This window comes from Atractosteus spatula, chromosome 8, assembly GCF_055471065.1.
Source record: "Atractosteus spatula isolate fAtrSpa1 chromosome 8, fAtrSpa1.hap1, whole genome shotgun sequence".
Classification (NCBI taxonomy): domain Eukaryota; kingdom Metazoa; phylum Chordata; class Actinopteri; order Semionotiformes; family Lepisosteidae; genus Atractosteus; species Atractosteus spatula.
In genome coordinates, this window is record NC_142713.1 from 59,786,455 (window position 1) to 59,800,332 (window position 13,878).

At 46.2% G+C, this 13,878-nt stretch overlaps 1 protein-coding gene across 1 annotated transcript in view; it reads left to right on the forward strand.

Moving 5' to 3' along the window:
- tmtc1 (transmembrane O-mannosyltransferase targeting cadherins 1) overlaps positions 1-13,878 on the forward strand; it is a 135,799-nt gene that overhangs the window by 108,681 nt on the left and 13,240 nt on the right. Inside the window, exons 11-13 of the mRNA XM_088923605.1 lie at positions 6,454-6,597; positions 10,735-10,843; positions 13,561-13,663. Coding sequence (XP_088779731.1) covers positions 6,454-6,597; positions 10,735-10,843; positions 13,561-13,663 — 356 coding nt within the window. The remainder of the gene's footprint in view (positions 1-6,453; positions 6,598-10,734; positions 10,844-13,560; positions 13,664-13,878) is intronic.

The following is a 13,878-nucleotide window of genomic DNA, read 5'->3' on the forward strand; positions in this document are numbered from 1 at the left end:
CATTTTTCACAACACTGAGATAAGTAGCTTTGATTCTTCTAAATGGAATTAGATCTGCAGCTTTTTATTACACTCAAGACATAGCAAAATATGCATCAATTATAAATATTAAGTCTGTGTATAGCAGGTTTCTTCCATTTTTTTACATTTATTTAGACATTTGTCTTCAGTAATATTTCCCAAGAAGCAGCAGTTTTGTCCCTCTTAAGGCATGTTGACAGTCAGTCGCTGTATGATGAGACCGCTGGACCAGAATCATGGGGCTCTAATATGTGTGCATGTGTGTGCATGTGTGTTTGTGTTCCATATCTCCAACTAAAGCACATATCTCCTCCAGATCACATCAAGAAATGAGCGAAAGACCTTTTCAGGCGTAGTGTTCATTTACATCAAAGGCAAGTCTAACAAGTCTTATTTTCTGGATGATATTAAAAAGGAAAACGTCCCGGTTGTTTAGATATTCCTTCATGCATGCAGGTGCGTGGTCAGCCCTGCCAGGGAGCCAGTGAGCTGTGCGGAGTGCAGGTCGCGTCCACGAGAAAGCATGCTGCCACTGTGCGTGGTGCCATTTATAATACCGCCACACACCACGGGAAGCAATTGAAAAGGCACTGGAATAGATCAGAAACTCTTCTCAAAAGACACGGGGACACTTTAACACCTGTCAACTGTAAGTCTCCATCCAAAGTCGCTTTCAAGCACGTCTGCTTCATACAGGGGTCTGCGTAGTCTTGAAAGAGCTCAGGGCGCAGACGTCTCCTGGGAAAGCCACAGTTCCTCCTAGATAAGATCAGATCACTTTATTGGCCATATACAGTTTTCTTGTATTAGGAATTTGTCTTTTCGCAGACCCCGGCTTGCTCTCCATGAGACACACAGACAGAGAGAGAAGCTGGGGGTCAGAGCGCAGGGTCAGCCGTTTATACAGCGCCTCTGGAGCAGCTGGGGTGAAGGGCCTTGCTCAGGGGCCCAACTGAGGAGGAATCCTCTGCCGGCCGCAGGATACGAACCGGCAACCTCCCAGCAACAGGCGCAGATCCTGAGCCACAGAGCCAGGACAGCAGGGACGCAGCGGGTAGAGAGTGGCGGGACAGCCTCCGCCTTCAGGTGTTTTTAAAGGTGGAGCTTCCTGAGCGCGGCTGGGTTAGGGGTCGCTCCGGTCGCCCCTGTGTCTGGTCAGGGCGGGAGCCCGTGAGCTTGCACTGGTGCCCTGAGAGCTGCGCCAGCTCTCAATCCCCAGCTGTCCCAGCAGGGCCGCGACGGGTCACAGCAGGGCGGTCTGATTGCAGCTCCAGAAGTTCAGAGACGTGGTGGTCTTGCCCCTCCAGCACAGGGGGCTCATCAGAGCAGGCCTTCTCAGGGAGCCTAGTCTGGGGGATTACTAAACCTTTAACAAAGAAACCTCCTCCTTTGAAGTTTCTTAGTGAAGGCAACGTCAGGAATGTGGCAAATGAGAAGAGGCCATTCCTCTCGTTTGGTTGAAATCTGTTGTTTTCAAGGGGGGAGAAGCAGAATTAGATGAATTGCGATTTGATGTTCTGTATTTTATTAGCACAGTACTTAGCACAAGTACTGTACAAGGTTATAAACTTCTATGTCTGAAAGCAATCTAGTCTGCCAGGAGACGATAAACTTTCAATTTGTGCAATCTGTGTTCAGGAGGTGTTTTTCCATTTTGGGAATGGATAGCTTCTCAATGAGCCGCATATTTCATTGTAAGTTAGAATAATCAATTAGTGTTATTTCATACCCAGTGTGACAGCCTGCTGGCATGGCTAGTCCAAGACAACAGACATACCAACCATAGCCGTAAGGCAAATTAAAACACCAGTGCTCTTTATTTGACAGTGAGGAAAATATTAACAGTCACAACCAATAAACACCAAAACAAAAACCTAAGCTCCACCTGAGCTACTGACTCAACTTCTTTACAAAGTCCCTAACTGTCACTCTGGGCAGCTGAGCTGCCTCTCGGCTTCAAAGCACTCGGCCTCTTCCATGCTCTTCACAAAGCTCAGCTGCAGCCCCACCCTGAGACTTCACAAAATTATTCCCAGCAAACTAAGTCTCTCTCTGAGACTCTTCCCAACCAAGCACGTCCAACATTCTCAAATTTGTTTGGAACCAAGCACGTCCAAAATTCTTTCTCTCTCGGTCAGTGTCCATCTTGTGAGTGTGCACTGCAGAGGACCTACCCTCTGTCCCCCTATGGCAGACTGACCCACTTCCACACCTGCTTTGCAAACACTCACCTGACCAGTTGTCTTCTCGTAACTGGTCAGGTGACCGAGGGCAGCCGCTCATTCTGCACAGCATTCTGGGGAATGTAGTCCAAATAGGAATCCCCATTGCACCTGGACTGACTGCCCTCTCACGCCAGTCAATGTTAGTGTGCTTGGCTTTACAGCTTCTGCTCCTGTGCAGCACGTGAAAGGTTTCCTGCCACCCCGCCTGTAGAACACCACAGTTAGCGGCAGCTGGAGAAGGGACCGTTCTCTCTCTGAAGTCACTGCAGGCCAGCAGACTCCCAGGCAGGACACAGGAGCGGCAGGGTGCCGGAAATCAGAGAGAGCCCAGGTCAGCTAATCCCAACCATATTCCAGCTGCTCTGCCGAGGAATCCCAGTCCCAGTCCCAGTCAGCTAGGGACTTTAATCACGGGATGTTCAGGATGAAATGTTTGGAGCCGATGCTCATGTATGTAAGAAAGGTGTTGATATCTGAAGCCCTTTGTCACTCTGAAGGTGAGCAGGCTCGTGCCTGCTGTCTTACAGACCTTGGGATTCTTGGGATTTTCTTGGAATCTTGGGATTTTAGGTACAGATGAACACTGGTTTATTTTATCCACTGGGGCTTTCTGGATACTGAGAGTTATGTGTCTCCCTGACATAGACAGAGGACACGTTACAGATAGAGAATAATACGCTTGGCGCAGGGCTGCTTATTAAACATTTATGATTATAAAAGCCCCTTTCTTGGCCCTGAGCCTTTTGCTCCAGGATTCAATTCAGTTTATTTGTCCTTTGCACAAGTGCAGTGAAATGCTTATTTGCATGTATGCTCCAATACAAAGACATTGAGGAAACACCCAAAACATAAAAACAGAACAGTAACAGCAACACCAACAAAGTTCAATAACATAGAATTAAATACCACTCAGCACAAATGGTCTGCAAAAAAGCCCAACATCAGTGTGAGTCGGTGGTAGAGGTAGAATTCATTAATCTGACAGTCTGGGGGAAGAAGCCGTCTCTGAGTCTGGAGGGACTGCAGATATTCTCTCCCTGTCACTGAAGCTGAGAGTCTGCAGAAATCCCTGCGCCAGCCAGTGCATTGCTGTGCTGATGTGTGAAAGAGAGTTCCCTTAGTTCCACTTGCTGTTTTAAAATGTCTTTGGAACAGATCACAGGTGAGACTGAGCACTCATTAGGCAGGAGGTGTCCCACAGAATAAAAATGTCCACTCAGTTAATCTTCGTGACGGGCTTTTTAAAGATTCAGCGCACCATTTTAATAGGAGCAGGGATCAAATTATTCTTCCTGTCACCGGTCTCTCCCTCCTGTCTGAAAGCACGGCACTGCGATAGGGATCACACAGACAAGCCATACTCCTGGGGGAGTCATTTATTTCTGACAGTTTAATTAATCAGGAATTCCTGTAAGAAAAGCCTTGTTTTTTTCATGTTTTTAAAAGGGTGAAAATCGAGATAGGCTTCGAACAGATAGTCATCATAATCGAAATGTTTATTCAAATTTGTTGCTCATGAATTCGGCTGTGAAAAAATGTTTGTGGAAGGAAAAGTGTTAGACGAGTTCGTACTGTATTTCTCAGTGGTGCAGTGGTTAGCAAGGCTGCCTCGCAGTGTGGTGGCCCTGTGTTCTCTACCTGGGGTGCTGTCTGTGTGGAGTCTGTATGTTCTCCCGTGGGTTTCCTATGGGTGCTCTGGTTTTCTCCCACAGTCCAGAGATGTACTGGTAGGGTAATCAGCTTCTGGGACGACCGTCCCTGGTGTGAGTGGGCGTGGGCGTGGGCGTGTGTCTGTGTGTGTACCCTGTGAAGGTCCTTTGTCATTGCTGGGGAAGGTGGGCTCCGGCTCCCCTGCAATCCTGAATGGGATGAAGTGGTTTGAACACGGATGGATGGATATTTCCGTTTCCTTTTCATGTAGCAATTTCAGGGCACATTCAGACCACATAATGGCATGAAGCCTCATGCAGCTTTCATGAGGCTGTGCAATTAGAAACAGCAGCCGGACTGCCGCATTTTGAGACTTTCGCAGAGTGCACAAATGTTTCCACGGGAGGACTTAGATTTTTCTGTCCACGGAGAAAATTTCACTTTTGGGCACAACAGTGATGTTGTAGAAACGCCGATGCTCCAGTATTCCTATCTATTTGGCCGGCAGTTTTATCCAATGCAACTCACATTTCCAGCCATCTCTACAGCTGGGTGTTTAACTGGAACAGCGCAGGTCAAGGTTACACCAGCAGCGTCACATGTGGGATTCGAGCCCACAACCTTCCCGCTCCGAGTCCAGAACCCTGCCGGTGCTGCACGACCCTTCCCCTGACCCATCTGTTTCGCACCTGAAGTACCTGCTTAGCCTTCTGGTGGCAGGGTGTGGGAGCACCGTCACTGCTCCTGCGCCTGGCCGAGCTGCAGCCTCCAGCCCAGACCCACTCCTCCTGCGGCCCCCCTGCGTGAAAAAGCACCTCTCTCCCCACACCTCCGCCTCCACCTCCTGAACCGAGGATAGATCTGCAGCCGAGCCGACAGTTTAGACCTCTGCCAAGATTGTCACATCTGGTCCCTGCCTTCGGAGTTAAAGAAACATTCAGATCAAGTCCTGTGTTCGCCAGCTGGTGCTAGAAAAGCAGATTAATCTGTAGCGGAAGTCCCTCAGAGCAGCGGTCTCAGGAGGGCCAGAGTGCTGCATTATTTTCCAGATAACACACAACAATTAGATTGAGCGGGAACAGTCCTGCTCCAAGGCATCATCTACCGTCCTGAACTGCACGGTGCTTCCAGTTTGTGACAGATGGCTGTTGTAAACATACTTCACACTCAGAGAAGCATGTTTGTTACCACCACAGCCTGTCAGCTCTAGCTCCAGCGTCCCGGTCTTTTCTCTTGTGCCTGCATGGGGTTTCTCTGGTTTGGATCTGGCTTTATCCCACTGTGCAGAGACTCTCCTAAAGTCTGATCCCTGGTCAGCTTCAACTGGGGAGCTGAGCTCCGCACCTCATTAGGAGCTAATTGATCTGTGGTCTTCTCATCCAGTCATTTCTTGAAAGATGCCAAGGTATCAGCTTCAACAACATGGCTTAGCAGCTTGTTCCAGACTCCCACAACCCTTTGTGTAAAGAAGTGCCTCCAAGATTTCTCAGAATGAGTCTGGTACTGTGGTGCCATTAATCACAGGAACTCAGGTTTGTGTTGCATAGAGCATGTTCAGGGAGGTATAGGCCGATTTATTTATTTTGTGCTCAGAATTACCCAAGAACTGATCAACATTCTGACTCTTGTATATTGTTTCAACTGATAAATTAAATGTCTTGCTTCTATATTTTTCACCAGGTTTGAGTTTGAATTGACGTGACCTCCAGATCTTTTTTTTTTTGTTTGTGGGTTATTGTGGTGAACCTCTGATTTTATTTGCAAAGACTTGTGCCAGAGATCCATAGATGTGTTGTGTTAATTCTTTAAATTGCCACAGGCTGCATCTTCTAATTTTTTTCCATTAGATAAGCTGTTTTCATCGTTAAGTTGTATTTCTTGGTCCTCTGTGCCGTTTTTTTTTACATTTCTACCAACGGCTGTGAGTCATGAGTGCACAAGCACATCGCACTAACAAAAGGGGAGGCTGGAATTGGTGTGTGTTTTGAAAATATGATGTGATTGAAAATATGATCTCTTCCTCATCATTCGCGCTGGTCCTACAAGGCTCTGCAAGGGACGGAGGAGGTATGCCTTTGAAAAGGATTCTGACTTCCGAATGATGCTTGCACGTGTTCCTGTAGTGGGGACGCCACTTTCGTACTGTAAATCATCTCCAGATCCTGGTTTATGTTCATCTGCGGCAACTGCTGACATGTATCTGATTAACAGATCAGATCAGCAAGCTATCAGCATGAAGAATAACTTGGTTTAAGAATATACAGTTTATTATACGGTGAGCGTCTGCGCGTTAGCGTGAGGGAAGGATTACAGGGAAAAGGCTCAGGACATTAGAAGACAGGTGTTAGCAGAGGCACTTGTCAGACTTGGGGTCCCAGACGAGGTTGGGGGTGGCGCTGGGGTCAGTGCGCATGGCGAGTTTGAGGTCGTGGTCGGGTCCGAGCGTCGTAGGAGACGAGCCGGGGCTTGAGTCCTGTGTCGGTGCGATGAGCAGAGCCCTGCTGGTCTTGGCCTTGAAGTGGAACCTGACCGCATCTCCCTGCCTCCACGCTTGCAGGCTGTACCCCCGGCACGCCAGCGCCATGAACAACCTGGGCACCCTGACGCGGGGCGCGGAGGAGGCAGAGAGGCACTACAGGAGAGCCCTGGAGATAAACCCCCAGCACAACCGCGCTCTCTTCAACCTGGGCAACCTCCTCAAGTAGGTACCGCCGCTCCCCTGCCGACACCTGTCTTTCGGCCTTGTGTCTCTCCCGGGGCTCTCTGAGCTCAGAATGCATTCCAAGACAGCGGATCTGTGATCTCCTTCATATCCCCCTGTTTATTTCCATATGCTATTTTTTATTTAAGACTACTTACTTCTTACTGTTTTTAAGTCAAGTATACTTAAAACTGAAAATAGCTGGTAGTTCTTTACGCAAAGGGTGGTGGGAGTGTGGAACAAGCTTACCCAGCCATGCTGCTGAAGCTGGATTATTTCAAGAAACAGCTGAGTGAGATCCTGGGGTCAATTAGCTACTGCCTTCCACACTGACCAAATGGCCTCCTCTCATTTGTAACCTTTCTTATATTCTTAATTATTATAAGTAGTAAATGTTTCCATCCTTTTTTTCATTAGAAGTCAAGTCTGGAGGTGTACTCAAAACACACAGCTGCCACTTAGTGAATGAGGCCCAGAATGTTAGAGCTCTGTTCCCTCTATGTGCAGATGTCCTGGCTTTAGAAACAAACCTGTATTGTAGACTGGTGTAAACTTTTTAATTGTGTCTCTTTATTTTTTGTTGAATGCATTAATTAGACACATACAGGTATGTCAATAAACGGAGAACAAATTCTCATTTTTGCTCAAGGTAAACAGTAGCATCCCACCTGGGATTTGGTCACAGGGATCAGAGCCCTGACCACATTCCCTGGTATATTCCAACGCCTTCACACGCGTCTTTGCTGTCCTTCACTGCAGCCTCATGCAAATTCAACTTGCGCAAATTCTGCATATCATTATATTAGTGATTATCGGAGTATCACTGCTTTTTAAATGTGCTGTGGCTTCCTCTACTAGAGAATGAGGCCCTTTGTCTCTCAAGTCCAGCTCTCAAGGTCTTGCTGTGCAGACTGGCCCACAAAGCTGAGCTTTTCATTTGAAGAGAAACGCGATTCTTTTCTACCAACAGCCATGAGCAGTTGTTCAAATCTCTCCAGTGCCATGGGTCGTCATATATTATTTGTTTGAAACGTAAATAATTGCTTTGTTGGCACCTCAGACTGTCGCACACTACGTACAGAATATAAATAAACCTTCATGGTGCCCAGTGTTAATTATATCCCCCGAGACAAGATTTCAAACACACAACAGACCAACAATACAAGCTCACTGAAAATCAGATTTTGCACAGTCAGGAGGATTAGCTGCATCTGACGGCACAATTGTCTGGATTTGAGAAAGTGTTCTTTAATGTTTTTATGCTGCTGCCGTCCTGCATCAGTGATGACTGGGAGTAGAATTCCTGCACTTAGTTCACTTCATCTTTATTTCCTTCGGTTTATTTTCTCATTACCATGTGCCTCTAAATCAGAACACGACCGGCTAGCAGAGGAGATATTTAGCTGTTGGCAAAAATTAAGAATGCACATAACAACAAATTGGTTTTGGGAAAAAAAGTGTTATTTTTCCAAGTGCATTGAGAGATTAAATAAAACATTTTTTTTCTTTAGAAACAGCTATAGGGTTATATATTCCTAAAATTTCTTTTTCATATTCTAACAACTTGCCACCAAATTTAGCATAAGCTGTTGATTCCAGTTTGCACCCTGCCACATTAATTATTGAACAAATTACTGTCTGCACAGTTTTTAGTAATTGTCATATTTGCAGGGAGATTTGATGGCATGTGCTGTAATTAATGCAATAGTTTGCATTTCCTGGCAGCCTGCTGCATGGTGAGTATGCCAGTCTGCACTGGTGCTCTGCAGGGCTGGTCCCCCTCTCACAATGACAGCAGCCTCTGCGAGCATGGCTGGTCACTGGTGCACTCTGGGAATGAGCCCTGCCTGGCAGATCAGTGGATCGTCACCTCTTTCTGGTCCCTTGAGGTGGACAGCAGGTGATAAAGACAGCACTGGGCAGATCCATGCAGCAGAGGGGAGCAGCTCACAATTCGGCTTTGCTCCTGGGTCTTCAGCAAGAGACCATTTCTCTCTCTTACACACACTTAATGCTGCCCCAGAGGAGGAGTTCCCACCTGGTGTGGCACAAGTGTGTCCTCTGTAACAAGGTCAGACTAGCTCAGATACTGGAACCACTTTGCTCTTTAACTCCTTTGGTTGCTGAAACTAGTTTACTCTCTGCATGTGCAGGATTTGATCATAACACAACCTAACACACAAAAAAAACTGTTTACTTGTACACCAGGGCTCTCCAGTCCTGGGGAGGTTTTCTAAGCCCCTTGAAATCACTAGCTCTCAGAGAACTGGAAAAACTGTTACAGTAGTCCAGACAAGACAATAGTGAGCTCGTCTGGGTTGGTAGTAGTTGGACTTCTAGCTGGAATGAAGCCCTGTAAGCAGATTGGAATGCCAGGACCAGGACAAACAGTATCTCGGTGTTACTGATCTCTATAAATAATATGTCCTCTCTTCTACTGCCCAGGATTGAAGATCTTTTTGTGTTGCACTGCTCTCGAGTGGTAGGAATGCAGCTCGTTATCTGTGCCCACAGCGTTAAAGAGAAAGAATTCCTTTCCACTGCTAGAGCCACAACACTGCTGCGCTAACAAAGGCTCACATCCGCTCCACATATTCATAAGTCCAGACAATCCTGTGGTATCTGGTGCAATTTTAGTCCAGGATTTTTATTGCAGTGTGTAAAGACCAGCTTTGCAGATGAGTAATGAGTAACCACTGAAAAAATAGGTAAGTAGAACCCCAGATGCACAATTTCTATAGAAGAGATTATAGGATTGTTTCCAGGGGTCACCGTACTAGCACAGTTCATGGATTTACACCTCATGAGTGATTTTATCAGCAAGAAGCTGATACTGTTGATTGGATCGGCAAAACTAATTAGGACCAGATGAATTAAAATGTTCCACCTTCACCCGACTGCTGGATTTCTAGACAATGAATTTAAAGTAAAGCTTTGCGCATGTAAAATTGTGCATCTTTTTGCTCTTGTCTGTTTTTGGCAAGTAGATTTTAGTTTCAGTTAATTGGTGTAAATGATGGTGTTGAAAAATAATTGATATATTTATATTTAATACGGTGATTATTAAAAGTCTTCACTTCTTGGAATTTTTTACATTTTACCGTGTTTACAGCATGGAATCATAATGTATTTCCTAATCATTTATTTTCTGTTTTATATTTATAATTTTGGTCTCACTTTTTACCTTGTAGAGTGTTTTGTGTCAATCCATGGTAAAAAAAAAGCAATTAAATAATTACAATTCCTTATTGTAACACAATAAAATGTGAAAGCATGAATACTTTTGATAACCACTGTGTATCAGCCCAGCTGCAGTGAGGTGGCCTGGTGAGGACTCTGGGCTTCAGTACTGATTGACCATCAGGGATTTTCAGCTATCTGATTCTGTTTATTTGGATCTCATCTGTTCTCAACCTTTTTTTCACGTTTTATATTGAATCTGTAACCTACACTGCTTGACATACTATGCCAGAACTACATTAGGTGTGCACTCCTGTTGTGTACTGTACATGCATGGAAATATTAAACCACTTAAAAAATTCTTTGAAATCTTGGCAGCACAGGCAGATGGAGAGCTCTCATACAACACAATAAACAAAGTTGAAATGGAATGCATTTTTCCATCACGTACAAACAGTAGTTTTTCGGTTGTCAGAACATTCCTTGTTAAAAAAAAACATTTGTTTAAAATAAAACCCAGAAGAACCCATTAAAAAGGTTTTAAATGGCATTTGCATACTCACTTGAAGGCTTGATTGTACCACAGTACATGTGTGCCAGTTTGTCTGTGAATGCGTGTGCTGTACATGCCACACTGTCACAGGAACACACTGCAACACCAGGTTTAACTGCCCGTTCCGGTGCACTTCCAAAAGTCAATACAGGGAATAACGTTAGCCAGGGGGAATTTACTCCAGAGGAAGAGGAAGTCAGGAAAGCAGATGGAAAGTCCCGGCCCATGATGGAGGAAATGTGAAGCTGGAATGTGTAAACACTGCGCAGGCAGTGGGAGACCTGCAGCGGTACAGATGCCAGTGTGGTCTTCGGCTCTCTCGTGCGGGTGCTCGTTCCCCGGCCGCCAGGGGGCTGGGGTGGCTGGGCAGCGGGCGCGCAGTCAGCTCGTCCTTGTGCTTGCAGGGCGCGGGGGAAGGAGGCGGAGGCTGAGCAGCTGCTGAGGGACTCGGTCCAGCTGGGGCCGCACTTCGCCGATGCCTACTCCAGCCTCGCGTCTCTGCTCGCCGAGCAGGTAAGCCGCCGCCCTCCCCTTTAAAGAAGCAGGAGTTTGCTCTGCCGTCTCTGCTGCTTCTCCGTGTGCTCAGTAATGCTCAGCGGGAGACACTAAGGATCTCCATCCATCCATCCATTCTCAAACTGCTTTATCCAATGCAGGGTCGCAGGGGAGCCGGAGCCTATCGGGGTGCCAGGCCATCCCAGGCCAGACACACACACACACATTTATTACCAATCCCATTTTATCCGTGCTGCCTCTTCGTATTCAGAAGTGTCATTCCTGCCTTTGGCTGTTGTTTTGCTGCCGTTTCGTACAGTATTGCTGCTGGGTTTGCTGCCATACCTGTACATGGATTATCTAGCTTGGCTCTGTGTTCAATAAACCTGCGTGTTAGCGTGTTCTTGAGGCGTTCAGGGTCCACTGTCCTTGCCAGGGAATCCCAGACACCCTTGCTTGCCCACCACGGCCTGCTTTCCCTTTCTTTATTTAAAGGGAAAGGAACATTTCTGTCAGGATTCTCCTTCCCTGAAGGACAGTGGGTGTAGCACATGTTCTTCCACAACACCTAGACCCCAGCACTACCGAAGACACAATCTCACTGCTTATATCACATTCTCCAGCAGTTTCCACATCATTGTACAAATGCTTCAACACAAAATCAGCTGTAGTACTGCAGGCACTTAAGATGAACTATTTTAACTATTTTATCCTACAAAGCTGTTATTTTTTAAGGACATTTAAAATGAAATACTTTCTTGTCCTTCTAAAACATAAGCGAAGTCTGTGGGAAATGATCATACAGGATATACTGTATCAATTAAAGTACAGAATAAAATTACATTTATAACTTATGTATAAATTTATCATTTTAAAATATAATTATTTTGACAGCCTGCTCATACATACAGTATCTGTGTTTTGGATCAGGACATGTTTTTACAATAATATTTTGGGAGTGTTTTTCCATGACTTCTTCAGTAAAGGGGGGAGGTGATATTTCTTTTTCAGATTATTTGGAGTTGTTCGAGAATCATTTTAATTGCTGTATTCAATCATAGGCATTATGCAAGCAGAAAATTACAGAGTTGACAGAATGAGGCTATTGCAGTTCTATAGACTGGAGATGTTGTGAAGAGCATTAGATGTTTTTGAACTCAAACTGTTAGCTCCTTTTTCAGTTCTAACATGCACTGTGGCTGTTGGATTGTGCTGAAGTCTCTTGATAAGTTGAGATTTTGCAGACAGTTGACAGTATGGCCAGTAATATACTTCTACAGTACCTTCCTCTGAGGTAACACTAATTCTAGAGTCACTGACGTTGATCTAGGAAGGGAAGTCTGTTGCTGCTCGGGGTCTGTGAAGCCGAGCCACAGAATACTAACACAAACTCTGGGCTCACGGCCTGGTACACAACTTCTGACACGCCTGGCGCTCAGGCAGAAGGCAGGAGAATCTACCAAAGGGGGCTCTGCCATCATGCATCACATTTCAAACAGAGATGGAAGTGGGGGTTGGAATTTGGGTTTAAGCCGAGCCTTGGTCAGGCCAGGAGGTTCTGTTCGCAAACCTCACGGACTTTCCTCCTGTTTCTTTCGTGGGGCGCAGTGCTGCCTCCAGCGATCCAAGAGGCTTTTAAGAGCACCTGTGAGAGGGGACAAATGTGTCCAAGCCAGCTCGTAGCAGGTGTTGTGTTTTTTCCTGGTCAGAAAAACTGCAGGGCGTCCAGCCCGGATGGAGATGCCGATTGCTCTCCAGCGTCTCCAGGGCTTTTCTTCAGATGTTTTTCCAGTCTGGCTTCTCATTCGCAACCATCACAAGATGCTGGGTGGGATCGGAGCTGTGGACTCTGTCTGCCTTAGGCTTCTCCACATGCTGCCAGCTCTTCACGGCAAAATCCTGTCGAAAGGCATCATGTCTGTCAGGAACATTTACAGCCAGCAGGCTTTTTACTGCGTCTTCTGACCTTTCAATGCCTAACCTGAGGTTGTCTTGCAGGCTACTGTCTCACAAGACAGGGTTTAGAGAAGTTAAAGTTTTGTGTGTTGATAGGATTGAACTTGGATTAAGCTGAGGGGAAAACTGGAAATCGACAGTGGGCCAGCAGAGCCTCATTAATTGAGCCACTTTGAGACATGAAGTGATTGTGTTGAAGTGAAATGAAGTCTTTGTTTGTGGCCTACAGTAGTTCCTTGTGAATATGCAGAATGCTGTGGCAAACTCATAATGTGGGTTACTGTAGAAAACCACTAATAATAATATAAATATTCATGATGATGTCTTATAATCTAATTGTAATGCTGCCTTGTTATTAGGACCAATATTGATGGGCAGTTTACACATTAATTCAGTTTAGAAGAAACCAGAAACCCCTGTCCTGTCTCGAAGAGTCTGGAGACTCTGGAGCCAGTTTGCTGCCCTTAATACAGAGGAATACAGCTCTGTAATAATTCTGTAAACAGTATGTCCTGCTCCTGCTGCTTCGAGATCTGCGCAGGACACCCCTGTAGAAGGGCAGTAAATAATGATGGCTATAGCAATGCAATGATGAATACATTGAGAAACGTTAAGCAGAGCTTAACAAATCTATTCTAATTTTGAGATTAATAAACCAGAGTTCTTCTGCAAGCATCCTTAATATTTTCTTCTCCTGCCTCTCTCTGTGAGTGTGTGTGTGCGTGCGTGCGTGCGTGCGTGTGCTCTTGCTAACCCTTCTCCTCGGTTTGCTTGTTCAGAGGCGGTTTGGCGAAGCCAATGAAGTCTACTTGCAGGGCATTGAAAACTGCCCCGACAGCTCGGACCTGCACAACAACTACGGCGTCTTCCTGGTGGACACAGGTGCGTGAGGTGACTTCCAGGAGGGGAGAGGTTTGTTCGAGAGTCAGGAAGGTCCCCTTTAGGACGACTGCTGGAGCTCAGAGCACGGCTCGGGGCCCACAGCTTTCAGCGTGTCTTGCCCTCCTGATTGAGGTGGGCGAGGGGCGTTACTGCTGTCTCTTGAAACCTGGCGCTGGCAGGCTGTGATCACGGGGAGCATGTGTGATGCTAGAACA